Source organism: Xiphophorus hellerii, chromosome 19, assembly GCF_003331165.1.
Source record: "Xiphophorus hellerii strain 12219 chromosome 19, Xiphophorus_hellerii-4.1, whole genome shotgun sequence".
In the NCBI taxonomy this organism is placed as follows: Eukaryota; Metazoa; Chordata; class Actinopteri; order Cyprinodontiformes; family Poeciliidae; genus Xiphophorus; species Xiphophorus hellerii.
The window spans coordinates 14,959,838-14,975,425 of record NC_045690.1 but is presented as its reverse complement, the minus strand read 5'-3'; the positions used below and the strand labels follow the sequence as shown (position 1 = coordinate 14,975,425).

The 15,588-nt window shown below is 40.2% G+C and overlaps 1 protein-coding gene across 2 annotated transcripts in view; it reads right to left on the bottom strand.

Annotated features, from left to right (window-relative positions):
• The window catches only part of rbks (ribokinase), a 34,704-nt gene that overhangs the window by 2,228 nt on the left and 16,888 nt on the right, over nt 1–15,588 (bottom strand). For both annotated transcript variants that reach the window (XM_032547676.1, XM_032547677.1), the window contains exons 7-8: nt 13,774–13,865; nt 9,381–9,569 (exon numbers count right to left, since the gene is read on the bottom strand). In XM_032547676.1, coding sequence (XP_032403567.1) covers nt 9,381–9,569; nt 13,774–13,865 — 281 coding nt within the window. The remainder of the gene's footprint in view (nt 1–9,380; nt 9,570–13,773; nt 13,866–15,588) is intronic.

Below are 15,588 nucleotides of genomic sequence, written 5' to 3'. Positions count from 1 at the left end.
CAGGATTTTTTTTTTTCTCTCTATGGCCTTTGAGCGTCTGTTCAACAGTCATCACATTTGCACAAACCTGTGGTGTAAACATTTTACCAGCAGTAGAAAACTACTTAACGTTTTTAGACCTCTCCTACTTTCAAATGTGAGAAAATGGAAAAAGCTGAAGTTTAACAGCGTGAAAACAAAACAGAGAGGCTTGAACAGTAGGGGGTGCTGTGGCATTTATCTACTTCGTTTGAACTCCATAAACCTACAACCAGTTATAAAAAATAAATAAATAAAAGGAGGGGAGAGAATGTCTCAGTCAGCTTTTTCTGCACTTAACATCATTGAGAACTCTGCCATTTAATGCGTTACTTTTTAAATATTAAACTGAAAAATGAGTTTTGATTTGGTTTAATAATGGATTGTTTTTTACTGATAACTTTGCTAAAAATGGTCAAGCTATTATATTAAAATATTTAAGAATAATAGATTATAAAAAAAAATATGGCAGCACAACTTGCAAAAAGAATTAATTTAAAGTTAAAAAATAAAAAGGCTGCTTTATTAACTGTTTATAGAAACATGTGGTTTCATTGTAACAGGCAGCAGTTTTGGTATTACCTCATAAATCGTTCCTTTTTCCATCTTGCTCTATTGATAAAGATGGAATGTGCTGTCTACGCCTTGGAGGGGGTTGTCTGGTGTAAGGGAGGGGGGGTTCGCTGATGGGAAAAGGAGCAGTGGTATGTAGGGACACGCTCATGTTTAACCGCAAACGGCCCCCCGACGCTGGTTCTCACAAGCCCATGCCATTACTCATCACCACAGCTCTGAGGAGTTCGCTGCACTCCGTCTTCATCCCCCCATCCCCCCTCCATCGTCAGAGTAACTCTTTTGTCTGGGGATAAGTCAAGGAGGCAGAGTAAAAACCACCAATCATGACCCGGTCAGAGAGGAGGAAGGTTCTGACAAGCTTCTGTGTTCCCAGCATTCACAAATGGTGCTGATTTGACATTTAAAAGGCCGTTATTACTGCTCCCCCTCCCCCATCCTCCTCTGCGTGGAGTGCAGGGATGCTGGAAAGAGTGAGATCAGAGAAGAAACATTTCACAGGCCCGTTGGATTTCCACGTTTAAACCCATGGAGTGTTTATGTCTGTCTTTCAGCTGGGCCAGGCCATTCTGCAGCCAGTGTTTGGAGGCTGGGCTTTGCAGGAGACGGCCCCCGTGGTTCGGATTTGGACCCTCTCCCAGGCAAATGTGTCATGACTGATACTGGGATGCTACTTGAGTGGATTTGAGCAATCCTCTGCTGTAAACATGTTGGGAAGGACAGGTTGGGCGATGTGACCATAGAAACAAGAAGATCTTAATCTCTGTCGTCGTGACAGAGTTATTTATTTAACCTCAGCCCTCTTTATGATTCACTCTCAGTCTAATACACCTGTTGTCGTGTCAGTAATCTGCCTTCGAATCCCTTTTAAAACAACTGGCTTTGTCTATTAACACTGTGACAAGGTGGGGCTGGAACAGGTTTCTGTTAGCTAAAAGACAAATCTCTGGTATTTAAAAAGGAATCTATATTTTAATACTATACTAACAATTATTATGACAAGTATGACAACGAATTATACAGATGTGGACAAATATTTGGCAAGGTTGAGTAAAACACGGTAAAATAAATTCACCATTTATTGCAGACGCTTAATCCCACGCTGAAAAGTTAAATAAAATTGGTTTAGTTTTAACGTCTAATGTTAAAACAATATTATTTTTTCATAAAATCACAGGTGACACGTATTGGTTCCCGAAACAAACCTTGTTAAAGGAAAGTAACTAAAGCCATTTTTATCTTTAGCTTACGTTTGCCCTGGGTTATAAATACGACACCACACAGAGGCCTTTTTTTTAGAAACTGGACAGGATCCACGTTTGTCTCACCTCCTTTACCACCCAGAGAGCAGGATGGTGAGGGAGGTAAAAACTCACTGTCAGAGAACTGCAGCAAAGAAGTTATCAAGTTTCCATAGCAACTACTGGACACCATCTATATACCATATATCATGTTTAGTAGGCATGCAATAAAAAGCCTCTTCTGTCCTACTTCAGCAAGCATAAACGTGGAGTTTGTTGAACTCTGGGACTTTGTGCTTTGGCTGTATGAGACTAAGATTGAACTTTTAGGCAGCAAACATTCCAGGTTGTGTTCAGTGTTGTTCAGTGTAATAAAAACGCTTGAATATGCTAAATAAACTGCATCTTCCACCTACTGTTAAGCATGATACCAGGCCTCTGGATCATGGCAATGGCGCAAAAAGGAATAATCAAATAATCATATCTCCAAACCTTGTAAAAATATTACAAGAAATTACACATAGTATTATCACATTAGGACAGTAACTGGGTTCAAGACTAAGAACTGGCAGGAGTACCCAACTTGGATACATAGTGCTATTGATACATGCTTATCAGAGGCGTATTGGCAGTGCATGCTGCCTTATGTTGTAGTGGAAATTTTGATAGGTAAACTGGAATAATAACAAAATGCTGCACCATAGATTCCACCTGAGTGTAACCTCTTCACTTTCCATCAAAGAAGCAATACTTGTAATATTTTAAAGTGGTTTTGATCAATAGTTCTTCAGGTATTCTTAAAGGTTTGGTTTAAGACTTTTGCACAACACTAGATAAGAGATGAACAGAATAATGGGATAAGGAGGTTTAGTGAAACTCGTCGATGTATTGGGAACTAAAAATGACTGTATCTGTATGCTTTAAAATCTTTAAAGCTGTTAATTGCCACTACAGAAGCTGGAAGGAAGTAGGCCATTAGCCATTTTAGTACAACTTAATAGTCAGAGAATAAAACGGATAAACCACGACTGTTAAATTCCAATAGCGGTAGAGCAGGCAGCACATTTATTGGCTATTGGTCCTAGCTGGTGCAGCATGGGGTTCGAGCATGTCTTCTGTCTTAGCTCATTTCCTGACTGATTGCTGAAGTGTACTGGAATAAATTAGAGAGATTCAAACTGAGATTGGAGTGGACTGAATATCTCATTGCAAGAAAAGCCTGTTATATATTACCAGAATTAATGCTGCTGACTAAAAGCCTGTTATATATTACCAGAATTAATGCTGCTGACTAAACTGAAACAAACTCATTCACCACTTTAAGGAATTGTAAAAATAAATTTAGTTAAGAAGAGTGACTTTGTCAGAATCAGAATCCAGCCTAAATGACTGAAAAGGACCATTAAACCTTCCTCTGTCTTAAAAATGAAGTTTCCTTCACTGAGACTGGCATCTGACGCTCCTGGATCAGCTGAATGAAGCTCAACGGGGATGACAAGCGCTACCCCCTTCAGCTGCCCACCAATGCCCTCGACACACTTTGGCGAAGGTTAGATCTGGAGTCCTGTCAGTCAAATGACACAAGCACTTTCTCCGGACGAGCCGTGATGCTGTTATTGGTCGGCCCCGTCCGTCGTGTCTTGACCTCCGCTGCCTTTCCTCTGCCTCTTCTCTGCTCTGAAGTAGAAATTTATGATGGCAGGCTTACAAGATTAACAAAGTGTGCTTCGAGAACTTTTCTGCAGCACAGTTAATTCTGAATACTCCCCATGGAGTTGAATCCCTGCCAAATTGTCGTATTCATACATACTGGGAGTCATTCATTAATCAATGTTTTTTTCCATCAAGCGTTTCCTCGTAGTTAGTCAGGTTTGACCAGGGGTCAAAATCTCTCTTTTCACTTCTTTCTTTTCAATAAATATTCTATGTCATTGAACTGAAAATGCAATAGGATGCAGATGCAGCTACTGAAAATCCCCAGAGATTTTCAAAAAGTTTGTAGCATCTTACAGAAACACAACAGAGTGTGCTTGCAATAAAGAAGTACAGCAGAACATGTCACACAAACAGCAGTTGTTGTTCTGGTTTCAGACAAAGACGAGCACAGAGAGAGAAGTTTTATAATCAGAAGAGAACTGGATGCGCCCACATGTTTTGACTGACATGAGATCTTTGCAGAAATAAAGCATTTGGATGCCACAGCAGTCGCCAGTGAAAACTAAAGATGGACAGCTTATAGAAAATGCAGATTTGAAAAAAAAAAGAAGAAAAAGAAAAAAAAAAAACCTGAACCTTTCCAGCCTCCACAGCTCCCCTCTGAGATCCTGCCTGCCGTTCCTGGGTGACAGATGGAGCTGTGTTCAGTTAACTCCTAGCTTACTGCCTCTGTCAATGGAGGGCTCCCCGGGGAGAACGGAGACCAACTGAGGGGCAGCAATGACTCACATTGGCTTTCGCGCCCGGAAGCTTCCTGTGGCACTCGGCCGAGGACTCTGAAGTGGCGAGGGAGGAAGACTCAGAGATCAAACACACATTTAATTGGACCAATTAGGCCCCTCACATGTTTGATCCCTCCTCTGTGCTTTATCTAAGCCCTCTTCTCTGAACAACCCAGAATGACTGACATGACTATAAAGTGGCAGAGGTATGGTCTGACATCTGTATTGCTGAGCAGCAGATGGTGGGTCACGTACAGCCCACCATGCATGATGATGTGGCAAAATACCATAACCAGGAGGTATTCCCTTGCTTCAGTCTTCCAGGAAGGAATCTGTACTTTCATTCCTGCTCTCCTTGGAGAAGACTGGGAACAATTGGCCTCACTGGACCCACCGGACTACTGTAATGTCTGGTTTAGACAGGACTGTCTACCTTTTAGACCTCCCAGGGCAGTGGAAACCAGGCCCACCCAAGTCCTGCAGGAGCAAAGTGGCTCTGTGTGAGTATACTCCATCCACACGAAACTGCCCAGACTCTGATCTCAGCAAGGGAAACCTGAACTCAATTTGAGACAAAAGCGACAGGGGAGACCCAGAGTTGGATGATTTGCTTTGTTATTCATCCAGATTCATGGCCCTGACTCAGACCATAATTGCTCCTCCTGTGTAAAGTGTTATTCAGACAGATGCAGAAGGGGAAGATGATGAAACAGAGTGTGTGAGAAGGGCGGCAAATGCATTCATACTTGATTACTTGAAAACACGAAAAAAGCCTCTTGAATAAGAGGTAAAGCAACTTCAAGTATGGAGATAGGAAGTCTAGTCACTTTCTCATCAAGCACTTAAAAAGACAGAGCCACAGATGTTTGGAAAAGTAAAGTGACAGGAAGGACTCAAGTGCTCCAAATAAGATCCATAGGCTTAAAGATTTGTCATAAAGTGTGTTTATGAATTGTAGTTAAAGGCAGTCAAGATCTCATGTAGATAGCAGTCAGAGAGAATCTTCTTTCAACTGTACTGTTTTTCATCTGTAATTAGATTTGCACTGACTCTTGAAAATATAGATCAAAATTCCTTCCAGACTGTTTTAGGAAAAGATACTTCTGTGTGTTTCAAATATGTGGTAACTCTGCAATAAAAAGACCCAGAACCCTATAATCTGTCCTTAACCCAGCCATTTAACACAACAGAATTAAGTTGTTTGATTGGGGGGAAAAAAGTGTTTTAACAACTACCGTATCTAATGCAACAGTAATACTGTGGTTTTCTACTGTACAACTGCTTGAATGGTTGAAAATAACTCTTGATTTGACCCCGTTATGCTGTTAACTCAACTCTTTCATCAGAAGGTTCTCTAATTCTCCAATATTTTCCCTTACCCTGAAGATATTGACAGTTCATAACCTACTCCACGTTTTTGCTCTTTAAAATAACCAAATTTTCTCTTTGATTAGAGTTTGTTGTGCCGCCTGTGGTGCAAAGCAGAACAGTAGCCTGGTTAAAAGTTGCAAGAAACCGCAGTTGAGTCAGCTAGTTGTTGTTCATAGTTGAATTTATACTTCACAATAGTTCTTTAAAAAGGCTTCTCACTTTTGATAGAGATAATCATCAGCAAGCGGATTGCATCATCAGGAAAAGTGAGTGATAACCTGTTAAATTTTTTGCCTCAGTGAAATAAACAAAACAAAAACAAAAGAGGACTTACTGGAAGAGGGATTATGATGTCCAAAAGACTTAAACACAATGAGATTTATGGGCCTATCAAAGAACAGAAGAAGTGGGTAATGGGGGCATGCAAGCAGGCCCGACCGCAGCTTTCTGCTGACTGGTAAAGGCCTGAGAGGTGAGTCATGGAAGAGAGGCTGAGGGGGGTTCGAGGGCCATTATGAGGGTTAGTGGTGGTAACAGACTGAGCGAAATCGGGGGGTTAGTTCTTGGAAAGTGACGAGTAGATGCTGCTGTACACTTCAGATGCGAACACGCGAGCCTTGTCACTTTTTATTTGTTGCTTTTTCCTCTCTGTCACAATATCGGCTGTGGTTTAAGTGTACATCTCGGTACGCTGTAAAAGTTTAGCTCCAGTTTAAGAAAATGACTGCAAAGTAAAAGTCCCAAAGGAAAGTATTATGCACTAAACCATTGCACAAACAATAATCCCCTCTCTCTCAGGTCTGATTGAAGATGTGATTAACACCGCTGTGCGATGACGTGCTTGCAACGCAGACCTCACAAAACCCTCAGTGGCAGGAAACATCGAGCCCAGGCTTGTGTGACGAAAACAAGCCACAGAGGCCGGTGTGAAATGACTCAACGACTCTTTTAAAGATTAGAGGAAGCTGATGGTGGTCACCACATCCACACATAAATCTACCAGAGCAACGGATTAGTGTTCGCCTGAGGTGAAGAGGCAGAAAAAAACAAGTGTGAATCTGAAAATTTTCTGCTTAGGAGGATAAACTATCCTGTCAGATTCCATATGACAGTCACAGAACTTAACTACAAAGTCTTTCATTTAATTGTTTAGTATTCTTAGTTAGATTGAAAGCGTCAGTACACTCTGATGGGTACTTGTGGAAACATTAAAAACGACTAAGCTCAGGGCTGACAACACTTACAGTAATTTAAAAAGAAGGAGTTTCCATCTAAAATGATGATTTAATTTTCATGTGCCCTTAGTTATTGCTGAGGGTAACATCGAAACTGATTGAACAGATTTCTTATATTCATCCCCTCATAATCTGGTCTTCTTAAATAAAAGTCATTGCAAACAATTGTCTTTAATTGTTAGGATTATGTTATAATATTGCAGTCTGTGATGCATTGTATGGTGTTGGCAGCATTATGCAGTGAAGACGCTTTTTTTCAGCAGGATCAGAGATTCTGAAGAGAGCAGATTGGAAGATGGAGGGAGCAACTGGGAAATTAGAAAAATTAGTGGCTACAAAGACTTGAGGACAACAACATCAAGCATCCAGCCAGAGCAATAACAAAATGGTTTAGATCAATGTGATAAAACGGCCCAGTCAAAGTTCAGACATAAGTCCAATTGAGAATATGTGGCAAAACTTGGAAATAGATGTTCAAAGACAGTGTCCATCTTATCTGACTAAGTTGAGCTGTCTTGCAAAGAAAGAAATTCAGTCTCCACAGGAGAAAAACATGTTGCATTTATTTCTAAAAAGTCTTTTTTTGAGGGGGGCTGAATAAACCTACATGTCATTTCAGATTTCTAATTGAGAAAAAATTTTCAAAGTCATGTATAATTTTTGACATAATTTTGTGTTGGTCAATCACATAAAATGTTAACAAAACACATCAAACTTTGAAGTTGGGAACCAAAAAAAATTATGCACAAAAACAACAATTTAAAATCAATTATGGATGATCGGCAATATCTTAACCTCATATGAGATACTTTTTTCAGGTTGTTTATTTGGTATTATAAAAGACAGCTTAAGAATTATGTTTTTTAGTGGGCAAAAAACGTAGCAGACTCACTTTGTAATTTGCATTTCTAAACTATACACCTGCACAACTCTACATGAACAAGCTTGCAATTAAAGAGACCTGGCAGATCTCAACAAGCTGCTGGAGCTGATTGACAGGAGACATCAGAGATGTCCGCTCAGATGGCAGTCCTTACCACAAAGGGAAATGTACAGGTGGAGATTTTCTCATTTCATCTTGATCAACTAGGTTTGTATGATGGTCTAGCATTTCCAGATTCATACTGTTTCTCTCCACTGAGCAAAAAGTTTAGAACTTCTTATTTCCAACTAAGTGACATGAACAGTGAATACTATAGACCCCATTCAGACTAGGCCAGTTATGTAAACTAAAAGAATAAACTAAATAAGACTACATCCTTTTAAAACTGATCTATCAACTGATACAGGAGTCTGATATTTCTACAGATTGAATATAATCTGTAGATTATCGGGATCTTGTTCACAAATGAGGGAAAAAGGGAGCGGGAGATCGACAGGCGGATTGGTGCAGCGTCTGCTGTGAAGCGGTCTGTCGTGGTGAAGAGAGAGCTGAGTCAAAAAGCAAAGCTCTCGATTTACCGGTCGATCTACGTTTCCACTCTCATCTATGGTCATGAGCTTTGGGTCATGACCAAAAGAACGAGATCGTGGATACAAGCGGCCGAAATGGGCTTTCTCCGTAGGGTGTCTGGGCTCTCCCTTAGAGACAGGGTGAGAAGCTCAGTCATCCGGGAGGGACTCAGAGTAGAGCCGCTGCTCCTTCACATCGAGAGGAGCCAGTTGAGGTGGCTCGGGCATCTGGGCAGGATGCCTCCAGGACGCCTCCCTGGTGAGGTGTTCCGGGCATGTCCCACCGGGAGGAGGCCCCGGGGAAGACCCAGGACATGCTTGGGGGACTATGTCTCTCGGCTGGCCTGGGAACGAATTGGGATTCCCTGGAGGAGCTGGAACAAGAGGCTGGGGAGAGGGAAGTCTGGGCCTCCCTTCTGAAGCTGCTACCTCCACGACCCGACCCCGGATAAAGCGGAAGAAAATGGATGGATGGATGGATGGATGGATGAATATAACACCTTAAAACTGCCCCAATAGAAATAAGTTAGCTGTGTCAAAGGGTTAATTTTGGTTTATTTGGTTCTGAATAATACTTCTATCATTTTCCTATAAAACCATTTGAACAGTGAAGCTGTTGTGTTCGGTTCACGTTTTTATATGAGATATTTGAAAGTTTCTCTTTGATATTTATTCAACATTAATATGATTCTTTTTTTCTGATCAAATTTTTTGAAACTGCCTGTAAAAGGCTTAGTTTTTAGTTTTGAATAATTAAGTAAGTTTAAAAAAAAAATGCAGTTACAATGTCCCATTTGGACTTACAATTATCAAGAAGAGTATAAATAACAATTGTTCTCTAAAGATAAATTATTTTATTTTATCTTTAGAGAACAATAAGAAACAAAAATAAACCAAAACATTTATTTATTGATGTATAGTTTCCTTCAAAATGACAAAACTATAAAGTACCCATCACACTATTACTTAAAAAAAACAAAAAAAAAACTTATGGTATACTGGTATAAAGCCATTCACATGAGAAGTCATATAACTATGTGTCTTTTCCTTACTGTTGTGTCCACTGCTTTGACCGCAGTAGATGGTACATGTGTCGAAGTTTTATCCTGTGCCTTAAGCACCACACAGCCTTGGGGTCCCAAAGTGATGATGACTGCCGTGCAGCCTCGTCTCAGAAGCTCCTGAGCGGCATGATGAGCATCCTCCACATTATTCACCGAGTAGCCGGTCAGCAGCTCTGCCTGCAAGGAGGCAACCGGGAGAAATTGAACAGCTTTTAGGTCAAGGAGAAAAGTTAGTCACACGTTAGGATTTAAAATGAAAGGTCAGAAAAAACCCATACTGGTGGGGGATACTGGGAGGATAAGTAAAACGCTTGGTTAGGGAAATTCCCAAAGATAAAACAATAAGGCAGCAGTGCGTGGTGTTTAGTGTGCAAGTTAGCAAAGCTTTATTTTCTGCCTTTTGTCATTTAATAAACACAGTAAAATATATTATAGTAATTTATGTCACCATGTCTCTAATTAGTAGCAGCTCACTGTTATGAGTCAGCCTTTTAATTACACAGTGGTCGTGGTCAGAAAGACCCATAAAACACTCTGTGGAAGGCTTTCAGAACTGGACAACAGTCTGCATGCCTCAAATAGTTCTCCCAGGGAAGATCCTGTGACATCATCCTGCTCCAGAATAATAAAACAATGATAAAGCAGGACCTGATGAGAATCAAAGAAGGCTGGAACCATGGCAGCCATCTTTAGGATTGATTTCTGCACAGACAGAGCTCCTGTTTGTTATGTTTCCCCAACAAACTGGTGTTTGTGTGAACAGATTAATACTGTCTTGCAAAAAATAAAAAATAAAAATGTTAAATGACATGCACAGTCTCGTATGCTGAGTTCAGCCTGTGTTTGCTATTATTTCCCTGGCGAGTGGAGCAGCACTGTAACATAATCACTCATTATTTCTACCATGGTACTGGATATCAAATAGAAGAAAGCTAGATCATAATTCAGTTGTAGTTATATCACTTTGACACTATGAATCAAGACAAAATTTCTTTGGGTTTAAAAAAAGATCAAAAGATGCCAGAGGAATGTAATTTCAGACAGTTTTGGTTCTTTGAAGCTACACTGAAGGACAAACACAGAATTCACTTTTCACATTTTGCCACAGTTCAACCACAAATCTGAATGTGATTTACTGGAATGAACCTACATAGAGTACATTATATCTGAGAAGTGGAAGAAGCAGAATGCGTAGTGTGGTTCGACAAATGAAAACCCAGACCCAATCTGATAGAGCTTAAACTATTTCACAGAGAAAAATGAAGCTGCAGTGGCTCTACAAAGAATTAACTCGGTGGAGGCTGGAAACAAATGCACATTTTTTATATTTTTATAGGCGCTATTGAACAATCCTGCATTTAAAAGCAAAGACAGAGACTATGTATTGTTAAGCTAGTAAAAATGTTTTATAAAAATGGCGTCAATATTCAACATAAATTTGACAGTGAGTTGCAGGTGAGGATTATTGAAGGATTGCTTCTGACTACTTTACTATTATGTATTAAAGTGTGTGTGAGAGAATCTGTGTCAGACCTGATGGTCCTCAGGTAGAGATCAAAGGTGGTTTCCCTGACTATTAAGCCCTTCAGCATGGCATGTTGGTTGAGGATCAAAGGGTGCCTTGTACTTTGTCATCCCAAAGCCTTTCTTTCTCTCCTCCGTACCCTGAGCAGGGGCACATCCCTGTGAGACACGCCTGTCTGTGCACGGTGCGTGTCAGCTACAGCGTCCGGACAGGAGGGTCAACCAGCAGCTGACACATGTGGCGATCTACCCGCTTAGATTCACCCAAACTGAGATCTGTCAGAGAGTCAGAGTAAGCGGTGATCTGGGACAGCTCAAAAATAAACCGGTGCTTTCAGAGCCCGCAGCCAACTCGAATGCCAAAGGAGAAAAAGAACCGTTTTGTTAGTCATCGGCTTCACACCAGGGCAGGGAATCAATCTACCTCCCTCTGTGTTCAGAAATATGTGCAGAATTACAGCTCCCTCACTGTTCAGCCATACCGGTGTGTGTGTGCGTGTTAGTGCATGTGCTTGCGTGCACACACAAACACAAGAGGACCTGTTCTCTTTAAAGCATATGCACTAAAAATCTGCTAACAGTGTGGGTGTATTTAAAGTAAGGTACATGTTTATGCATTAAAAACAAAACAAGGCTGTTGTTATAGGATTTCAATATCATTATTTTTTGTTTTTTAATCACTTAAAAAACTGCAGATGTAAAAGAAAAATGCTAAAATGACTATTTAGTTGGAATTTAAATCAGTGTGTCTTCATGAAAGGGTTGTACACTTTAATACATTTCATAAGGGCAATTTTTAAAATCACTTCCTAATTAAATTATCCTTCTGATGCTAATAGATCTAAAAGGAAATTCAGACCTTTCAAGTGACAATCTCCATAATTTAGAGAGCCTGGTGACATATCAGTTTGTAAAGATCAGAAACAGCAGAACACGAGGACGAAACTGAATCTAGTGCCTTGAAAAAAATATTAATATTCCTTGATCATTTTCACAATTTGATACATCACAGCCATAAACCTCAACATAAAGTAGTTGTGAAGAGGAATGAAAATAGCACAAGAATGTAACAGCACAAATTGCAAGAAAGCAATTTGTGTTAAAATCTCTTGAGGGATGTCTCTTCTAGCTTTGCACATCTAATTGATATTTTTTGCTATTCCTCTGCAAAATAGTCAGCTTGAATGGAGAATATCTGTAAGGATCAATGGCTGAGCTTTTGGGTCTTGATCCAGGTGAGAAGTAAATGGCAGGCATGAATCTCAGAAATAATATCCAGCTTAAATCTCAGCAACATTAGCAGTATTTCTGGAATCAGACAACTATAAAAAACTTCATTAGTCTGCTCTAAAAATAGCTGCTTTGTTTGGGTCAGCATATTAGTCTGAGATCTAGAATATCATTGGCTTGAATATTTTGAAAGTAAAGTATATACATACGTACATAAAAAACAATGTGGCTCATGTTCAATAAAAGACCACCATTTAAATTTATACCCAAAAATGATTGCTTTTTTGTTTGGAATTCTATGTAAAGCATCACATCTTTATCTTGGAATATATTCCAGCTTGTCTAGCTAGATCAAAAATGATCTGAAATCATCTGACTGTATGACAAACACCTACTCGTGGGTGGGATGTTTTAGTGCTCTTTCAACCTCTTCCCCCTGCACAGTAAATAATATGACAGTACCTCCATGACCTGACAATCAGGGGGGGAAGAAAGAGAGGAGACATGTTTCGTTTTCGTCAACTCTCCCTTTCATGTTCCCACACCTGGCGACAGCACCTCGACGCCCCGCATCACCACATCAAATAAAGAAACCCAGTTAAACTGACATCCACCTCATCCCCAGAGGGGGGTGACTAACTCCGCCAAAGAGCACATCTGCCCTGTTGTTTTTACTACCATTCCCATCAATCCCTGCCCCCTGCAGCTCGTCTGTTATCGCCTGACAGTTAGTGTTCAGAGTGTCTTGGAGTACATTTTCTGGAGACATGCTTTTTGTCTTTCTGAAAGCTGTGAGTTCATTTGGCTCAATAGATGATTTATAGATGGGCTGACAGGAGTTCATGAAGCAGGAAGCACATATGCATCTGTTCAGAGGTCCATTTTCAACTCACATCTCAGTTTACTTCTGATGTTGCCATTTGGAGATCTTCAAATATATGTTGTTTGAAATGTAAGAGGCAACATTTCAAACAACATAAAAAAAGGTATTTTTTAGGAGTTTAATTTCTTAAATTATCACTGTGCACTGGAGCTTTTTTGTACATTGATCAGGTGGACATTTAAAACCCATTTTCCAGCTAGAAATAACTCAGAATCAGCTGTCCTAATTAAGTAGCTAATTTGATTTTCTGCCCAATTTACAGACTTTTTCACATTGCGTGGGCTCCATTGTTACCAAAGTAAGAGCTGTCACAAAGTTTAGGTTTGGACTCCACCGAGGGTGCCCCATGTCACTGATCCTGAATGAGTAAGAAAGGGGATTAAAGTGACTTTAACATGGTTTGGTCCTTGATTCTAAATATGGTCTGAGTGCTTCTGAAATTGCTGATTTATTGGAATTTTCACACACAGCGGTCCCTGGGGTTCACCCAGCCAGTTTATGTGTTGCCATTATTCAAAGGGGTGACCAGGCAGAGTTAAATAATTACAAAAACAAAGGTCATGACACTATCGTTTTGGCTTTCCAAAATCATATGAGGACACAGTATGTATGTATGTTTCATATATGTATTGCTTTGCATGGTAATTTCAGTTTTTTTGTGGATGCATGCCTGAGAAAGATGGAATGATGGTGCATGTAAGTAAATAGTAACATGATCCATGAGTATTATTTGTGATTCTTCACCTCCGACTCATTACAGCAAAACACATCAGAGACCCTGTAGAAACCGAAATCCAAGTCAGGAACGGCCGGCGCTGGGTTGAAGATCGTCCTTACTGCAATAAGAAACAAAAACGGTCCATTTCATTGGTTACTGCGTCAAACGTCAGAACTGATAGCTTGAAAAATGCAAATGTTCAAAATAATCCAGCCGGTTATACAGCTGTCAGCTTGTTTTTGAAAGGATTTTAACAGTTTCACTTGGTGAGATCTTTTGTCTTCTCCTTTTCTGAGTCTCGCTGCCAAGACACCTTAATTAAACCTTCACTTGGAACAAAGGCTTGCAGGCGACCGCTGGGGATTGCTCTGGAAAGCAACGCTCAAGTGGAAGAGCTGCTATAAAAAGAAACCCTTTAAACAATTAAATTAGCATTCTGTGAGAAAAAGAGAATAAATGGTGAAAAGTGCTCGCATCTAGCAACATTTAGCAGGTTTGCGTGAGGAGAAAAACTTCAACATGAGGTGTGCATATGACCATGTATATATGTGTGTCTGTGTGTGGGTGTTACGTGAGTTGTGACCCTCTCTGCATGTATATGAGAGTGAATTTGTGTGTCACAAGTAATCCTCTGTATGTGTTGCAAATCACTGTCTAATGAATATTCATGAGAGCATTAATGCGTCTAATACCACGATTTCTGTGTATGTGCGAGGATAAGCCCAGCCTGACGAGGTGATTAATTCCGATATCTCTGTGTACAAAATAAAGCCTTGCGCGAGTCTGAGAGTTGGAGGGAAATATACATATCAACGCTGGTGACATCAAAGTCTGTTGTGCAGAAGTGTGTGTGCGTGTGTGTTTGCGTGGGCTCAGAAGAGAGCAGATGCGTGGGTTTGCACAGGGCTTTGGCCACCTGGCACTTTGAGGTGGATGCTTGGCTGCTGGAGAGTAAAAGTGGAAATAATGTCTGTTTCAACGGACATGAAATACTTCTACTGTATTTGCACTCGTGATCTAAGGAGACCCAACTTGTTTCAGTCTTCCTATCTCAACTTCGGACTGACTAGTTTTCAAGACAAGTGCACAAACTCTGGAAAGTGATGCCTCCGTGTATGTAAAACAAAAACATCTTTGTGAATCTGTCTGCCGAAGCAAATGCTGTTAGAAATGGTCAGTTCATTACTCTGTCTATCCTTCTTAATGTTGCTATTCGATTGCATTATGATGTAAATTAACATGGATTCTGCAGTTTTGATGCAGACAACAGGCCTTCACATTAAAGATTTAAACATTTGTTTTGGTAATAACATTAGCCCCGACTTTTTAATGGTGTAGAGCTGCAGTCATATTGTTTCTTATCCTGCTATATATGTTGGCAAATTGGAAAAGGCTTATCATGCAGGTCTAAGCATCAGCATTGCTGCCAACTTAGTAACTTTGTGGCTATATTTACCATCTTTTGACACCCTTCTAGCATTTTTTAAAAATAATACAAAAAACAGAGACAAATCTAGTAACTTTTTCCTGTATTTAGAGACTTTGGCAACAGCACATAAAGCACCAATAGTACTGCAGCTACAGCAAGCAGTGAGTGCTGCCTTGAACCCCTCCCTCCTCCAAGGCATTTGCAGGTGATCAGACAGCAACCTTGTCATGCAGCAAACCCAGTCTGCATTCAGAGCATTTGAGACCCACTATGTTCCAATTGACAAAGGACGTAAATATAGTGTAAATAAATTTTTCTACGTCAGCTATTTTAATACTTTTTGTGCCAAAGACTTTGTGATACAGCAACCAAAGTCCATAAGAAATTGTTAAAAGAACTTCAGAACTTCTAG